General features: G+C 36.9%; 1 protein-coding gene across 1 annotated transcript; it reads right to left on the bottom strand.

The window, feature by feature from the left end:
- Positions 1-1,609: 1,609 nt before the first annotated feature.
- LOC128578186 (annexin A1-like) lies at positions 1,610-1,939 on the bottom strand. Its single transcript, XM_053580691.1, has one exon. It carries the CDS (start codon positions 1,924-1,926, stop codon positions 1,627-1,629), a length of 300 nt encoding a protein of 99 aa, XP_053436666.1. The 5' UTR covers positions 1,927-1,939; the 3' UTR covers positions 1,610-1,626.
- Positions 1,940-6,779: the final 4,840 nt, after the last annotated feature.

Raw genomic sequence — 6,779 nt, 5'->3', positions numbered from 1 at the left:
CTTGTGGTCCTGTGAGTAACCTGAGAAACATGTTTTGGAAAGTACAGTCTTATGTTATTCAAGGTACAAAAGTGGTTATACAACAGTGAGCTTCTGGATGCCACCTAGTTGAAGCAGAATTGTGGGATTTGATCTGGAGTTTATTTCTTTTTACAGGGGCAGAGTGGTGAATTGAAGCTTTTATTTCTCAGCTTTATTAGTGAAGTAAACTTCTAGTATGACCTCAAGATTGGTTGGGGATCCCTGTTATTCTAAAATAATCTCTTTCTAGAAAATCAAGGCAAGGTAAAGTCTTTTCCCAGTTAAGACCAAAGTTAAATCCAGGGAACACAGGTACTACCTGTAATTGTGGGACTAGATTCACATCCTTTAGCTTTTGCTTAGATTTAAAACTCATCTTGGGAAAAGATCAAATCAACCTATTGTAATGCCTTTTCTAGGCTCTGTTTCTTTACATATTGTTTCCTTGATACTCACAAGAATTCAGAAACAGAAAGAATTACGACATTAAAATTTTGCTTATGCTTTATAGTTTTCAAATCATTTTAACATTCAAATCTTTCTTATTTAGCATTTATCAAGAACCCATCATGTTCTAGGTACATGCTTGCACATACATTACATATTCAATCATCTCATCAATCCATGTGGTAGATCTAAGTATCCTCATTGTATAGATGAATTAACTGATACTCAAATATTTAAATAAGTTCTCAAAGGCCCTGAGGCTTGTAAATTGCGGAATCTTTATTTTATCTATGTTTTCCTGAATCCAAAATGTGTGCCCCTTCCCTTCATGGCCATATGCATTTCTATAGTGAGTGATAATCATTGTAAAGAACAAAGAGTGACATAGCCTAAGACATTTATGTTGTTTTTCTCTCTACCTTAACCACTCACCTCATTTGCCCTGCCATTTCATGCCTCAGCTTATTCAGAACTGGGTTCACTAATCTTTCCACCTGCAGGTTTAGCTCTGACCTAGATACCATATAGGAAATATTTAAGACACTAACAGGCAATTATTTTCATCTCATTCCAACACTGATAGATTGGTAGTAACTACTCAGAATTGTTTTTGAGAAGGCTTATGTGGTGGCATCCAAGAATAGGTGATGTGACCAATTAGCAGACATGGGAGTGCAGCCAGAATCTCTCTCTCTCTCTTTGCTGGATCCTTGGCCTCAGAGATTTGAAAAATGAATCTGTGGACCACCAGGAGTAAATGACAAGTTAGAATTTATTTTATATTTTTTTTAAATTAAGTCATGTACTTTTTAATTTCTTTCTTTTTTTTCTTTTGTATTATAAAATTATTTTATTCTCTTCTACATAGACATCTTCCCCAAGTAATGTTGCTAGAACAACTTGAGTATGGGGTTTTTTGGTTCAAGGTAAACATAAAAAAAACAAACAAACAAACAAAAAAAAAACTAGCTTATCTCTGTTATACAGAGTTGTGATATAAAAATTATTTATAGGCTGTATGTTGCAGAAATCAGGTAGCTACACTGTAATCCTCCTGAAGAAACTTTCTTATGAAGCCTATGTTATAGAAAGAATAGATATAACTAAAATAATTAAAATATCTTCTGATCATAGTGCTTGAGACCATGAAAGGAATGTTTAGTTTCCTCCATAAAGAGACACCAAGATTTTTTCATAATCTCCCTTGGTTTCATCCATGATGGCTTGGCAAAGAGAGACTCCATACATCTTCTGATAGAATGCTTTGATGTCATTCATGTCAATTTCAGAACGGGAAACCATAATCCTGATCAATTCCTTATGACAAGTTCCAACACCCTTCATGGCATGATGAAGCTTCTCCGCAAAGAAAGCTGGTTTGCTGGTATCACACTTCATGATGGCTGTGAGGCATTTATCAATGTCACCTTTCATCTCCAGGTCCAGAGCTTTGTTCATGTCATGCTTACTGTATTTGCTCAGCGTGAACAGATCAAAGCTGCATATCTCCAGGAGCAGGGAAAGCCCCTGGATGAAGCACTGAAGTAGGCCCTTACAGGCCACCTGGAGGAGGTTACTTTAGCACTGCTAAAAACCCCAGCTAAGTTTGATGCTGATGAACTGCATGCTGCCATAAAGGGCCTTGGAACTGATGAAGACACTCTGATTGAAATATTGACATCAAGAAGTAACAAAGAAATCAGAGAAATTAAGAGAGTCTACAGAGATGAACTGAAAAGAGATCTGGCCAACGATATAACCTCAGACACATCTGGAGAATTCTGGAAGGCTTTGCTTTCTCTTACTAAGGGTGACTGAAGTGAGGATTTTGGTGTGAATGAAGACTTAGCTGACACGAATGCCAGGGCTTTGTTTGAAGCAGGAGAAAAAAAAATTATTTCTTTTTGGGGATTCATTGAGGGTACAAGAAACCAGGTTATACTGCTTGCATTTGTTAGGTAAAGTCCCTCTAATGATTGTGTCTTGTCCCCAAAAGGTGTGTCACACACTGAGACACCCAACCTCCTCCCTCCTTCCCTCTCCCTGCTGTTTCTTCTCTCACCGCCTCCCTGATTCCCTCTCTCTGCTCTTCCTTTCCTCCACCCCACCTCCTTCTCTCTCTTTCTCATCTCCCCTTACCCCACCCCACCATGTACTAGGTCATTAATTGTCCTCATATCAAATTTGAGTACATAAAATTAATGCTTCTCCATTCTTGTGATGCTTTACTAAGAATAATGTGTCCCACTTCCATCCAGGTTAATACAATTAATTAATTAATTAATTAATTAATACAAAGTCTCCATCTTTCAAATGGCTGAATAGTGTTTCATGGTATACATATATCACAGCTTGTTAATCCATTCCTGGGTTGGTGGGCATTTAGGCTATTTCCACATTTTGGCAATTGTAAATTGAACTGCAATAAAAAGTGTAGTGCAAGCGTCCTTATGGTAAAAGATTTTTTTTTTCCTTTTGGGTAGATGCCAAGTAATGGGATTGTAGGATCAAATGGGATGTCTAGCTTGAGTTCTTCGATGATTCTCCATATTTCCTTCCAAAAAGGTTGTATGAGTTTGCAGTACTGCCAGCAGTATGAAAGTGTTCCCTTCTCTCCACATCCATGCCAGCATCTACAGTTTTGAGATTTTGTGATGTGTGCCACTGTTGCTGGGGTTAGATGATATCTCAGGGTGGTTTTCATTTGCATTTCTCTAATAATCAGGGACCATGAGCATTTTTTCATATGTTTGCTAGCCATTCATCTGTGTTCTTTAGAGAAGGTTTTATTCATCTCTTATCCATTGATATATGGGATTGTTGGCTTTTTTCATGTGGATTAATTTAAGTTCTCCATAGACCCTAGTTATCAAGCTTTGGTCTGATTTAAAATATGCAAATATCTTTTCCCATTGTGTAGGTTGTCTATTTGCTTTGGTTGTTGTCACCATAGCTGTACAGAAGCTTTTCAGTTTCATTAAGTCCCATTTGTTTATTTTTATTGTTGTTGCAATTGTCATGGAAGTCTTCTTCATAAAGTCTTTCCCCAGGCTGATATTGTCAAGTGTTTTTTCTATGCTTTCTTTAAGGATTTTTATCATTTCATGCCTTAAAATTAGGTTCTTTATCCATTTTGAATCAATTTTTGTGAGTGAAGAAAGGTGTAGGTCTAGTTTCAGTCTTTTATATACGGATATCCAGTTCTCCCAACACCATTTATTGAATAGGGATTCTTTCCCCCAGTGTATATTCTTGTTTGGTTTATCAAAGATTAGGTGACTGTAAGATGCTAGTTTCATTTCCTGGTTTTCTACTCAACTCCAAATGTCTACATCTCTATTTTTATTCAAGTACCATGCTGTTTTGACCACTATGACCTTGTACTATAGCCTAAAGTTTGGTATGTGGATGCCCCCAGCATTTTTTTTTTTTTTTTTTATCTCTAAGAACTGCCTTAGCTTTACAGAATTTTTTTCTGGTTCCATACACAACAAACAATTATGTTTTCCAGGTCTTGAAAGTATGATGTTGGTATTTTAATAGTGATAGCATTGAATCTGTAGGTTGTTTTGGGAAGTGTAGACATTTTAACAATGTTGATTTTTCACAGCTATGAGCATGGTATGCTCTACCATTTGTTAATGTTCTCTGCTATTTCTTTTCTTAGGGTTTCATAATTTTCTTTAATGAGGCCCTTCACTTCTTTTGTTGGTATATTCCTAGGTATTTAATTTTCTTTGTAGTTATGGTGAAGGGAATTGTGTCCTTAATTAGTCTCGCATCTTGGCTGTTAATGGCATATACAAAGGATAATGACTTGTGAAAGAAATGGATAAATATTTGGAATCACACCCTCTCTCTAGACTTAGCCAGGAAGAAATAGATCTCCTAAACAGACCAATTTGAAGCATTGAGATAAAAAAATAAAAATAAAAAAATAAAAAATCTCCCAACAAAAAATAATGCCCTGGTCCAGATGGCTTCACACCAGAATTCTTTCAAACCTTCAAAGAAGAGCTTATTATCATATTGCATAAACTCTTCCTAAAAATTGAGGAAGGAATCTTCCCCAACACGTTCTATGAAGCAAACATCACCCTGATACCAGAATCAGGAAAAGACCCAACTATAAAGGAGAAATTCAGACCAATTTCACTAATGAATATAGATGCAAAAATTCTCAACAAAATCCTAGCCAATAGATTACAGTTTCTTATCAAAAAAGTCATACATCATGATCAAATAGGGTTTCATCCCAGGAACAAAAGGCTGGCTTAACATACGCAAGTCCATAATTGTTATTCACCATATCAACAGAAGTAAAAACAAAGACCATATTATCCTCTCAATAGATGCAGAAAAAGCATTTGATAAAATCCAACATCCTTTTCTAATTAGAACACTGAAGAGTATAGATATAGGTGGCACATTTCAAACTGATTGAAGCTATCTATGACAAACCCACTAATATTTTACTGAATGGAGTAAAACGGAATGGTTTTCCACACAGACTGGAATCATACAAAGGTTGTTCTCTGTCACCACTATTATTCAACATAGCTCTGGAAGTTCTAGCCAATACAGTTAGGCAAGAGAAGGAAATAAAGTGCATCCAAATGGGAGCAGAGGAGGTCAAACTCTCCCTCTTTGCTGATGATATGATCTCATACTTAGAGAACCCCAAAGACTCAACCACAAGACTCCTGGAAGTCATCAAAAAGTTATAATCTATTGATAGATTTCTAGAAAGATAAGACCTCTGGCACATCAGAGGGGGATTCAGAGTTGGTGGACCATGTTGGATTTTATATATTACTTTTCCTATGGACAGGGAGTTTGGGGGGAGATGCAAAACCTTTGGTGCCAGGGGTTTGAAGGCCATAGTTAATTTTAAAACTGCCCCTGTGTAGGAATGAGGTCTCATTTGGAGTGCGGTCTTGCCTCTTGTGGCAGTATAGTGGAACACTGGTCAGACTGGATTTTGTGATGCTTGGATTTTGTGATGCTGCTTTGGTCCAGAGAATGTAGTCTGTCTTTAAGCTGGTCTGTGAGCCTAATTGGACCTATAAAATTGGGGTACCTGTCCATCCCCAAGTGGTGGGACCCTGTATCAAATCTCCTTTTCTGAATAGAAGCCCTAACTGCTGCTAGGGAAAAGGGGTGCTGATTATTCTGGCTGCTTAATGCTTGATATGGGTGATGACAAAAAGGGGACATTTAGGAGTTCCTCAGAGGAGGACAATCCAGGGGTCCACAGTAAATAGAAGTTTAGATTGATTGTGGTACTGAGTAGTTAACGTTATGCTAACTGGGAGGACAAAAGCTACATCATATAGCACAATGGGACATAAAACACAGGGTTCATTGGATACAACAACTTATAAATCATCCTAAAGCAACTTCTCAAAATGACTTCACACAGACCATCCTAAAAACATACTTGGACCTTCTTGTTTTTGTCCCCAAATCTTCCTTTTAAATAATCAGTTATTTTAGGACAAAAATATTCTATCTAATTCCTTCCTATAGAATATTATTCTCTTTATTTGTACCTTCTGTGTTTATATTTTTCTCTATTATTGTATCTTTTCAAAAAATACATTTCCACGTTCTATAGCATTTGCCCAAATTTCCAGTTATAAGACGCAAGAGGAAATAAGTTTTTTTGTTTTCTTTTCAGACCCTTTAACTTAGCATTTAAATTGCTGATGAGGCATTCTAGCAGGGACTTCCTGCAATGTCCCTTCCACTATCCCCATCATGAACAGGCCTTTCAGCAGACATAGGGGTAGAGAAGCCCCTATGTCTGGTAGAGTACCGATAAGCACTGTGCACCCACCCTCTTTTCCCAAGAAAGTCAGCAAAGAAATAATGACCAAACTCAGTAAAGTCAGAATTGAAAGAATTAGGTTTGAGAGACATTTTAATACCATAGCAGCAGGTTGACTATTTCCTTCAGTGAAAACTTTTGCACCAGAATTATGCATAACCAGCTGAATTCCTAGAAAACATGGCATGTCTTTGAACCTTTCATCTACACCAGTTGACAAAAAAAAATAAAAATAAAAATAAAAGTACTCAGGTGCCTTTCCTTATTTTTTAAAGTTTTTTTTTTCAATTTTATCTATTTTTTGAAGAAGGAACTGACCTGTAATCTAGGGTTTAGTGTGTCTCGATCTAAAGTGTATTGCTTGTAGGTGAGGCTTCTCAGTGTTTTACCATTAAGCTGGTCTCACCCTCTTATGGCTCTCGGTTTCTCTCTCTGGGGTCTAAAACCTCTTGGAGAGCTAAATAGTCCAAGTGATCAGCTC

Source organism: Nycticebus coucang, chromosome X, assembly GCF_027406575.1.
Source record: "Nycticebus coucang isolate mNycCou1 chromosome X, mNycCou1.pri, whole genome shotgun sequence".
Taxonomy (NCBI): domain Eukaryota; kingdom Metazoa; phylum Chordata; class Mammalia; order Primates; family Lorisidae; genus Nycticebus; species Nycticebus coucang.
Note: the sequence above shows the minus strand (reverse complement) of the source record. Positions and strands in the feature narration are given on the sequence as shown.

What these genes read in the sequence shown, in the direction of transcription:
- LOC128578186 (XM_053580691.1), bottom strand. Translation starts at nt 1,926, where the DNA reads ATGAACAAAGCTCTGGACCTGGAGATGAAAGGTGACATTGATAAATGC.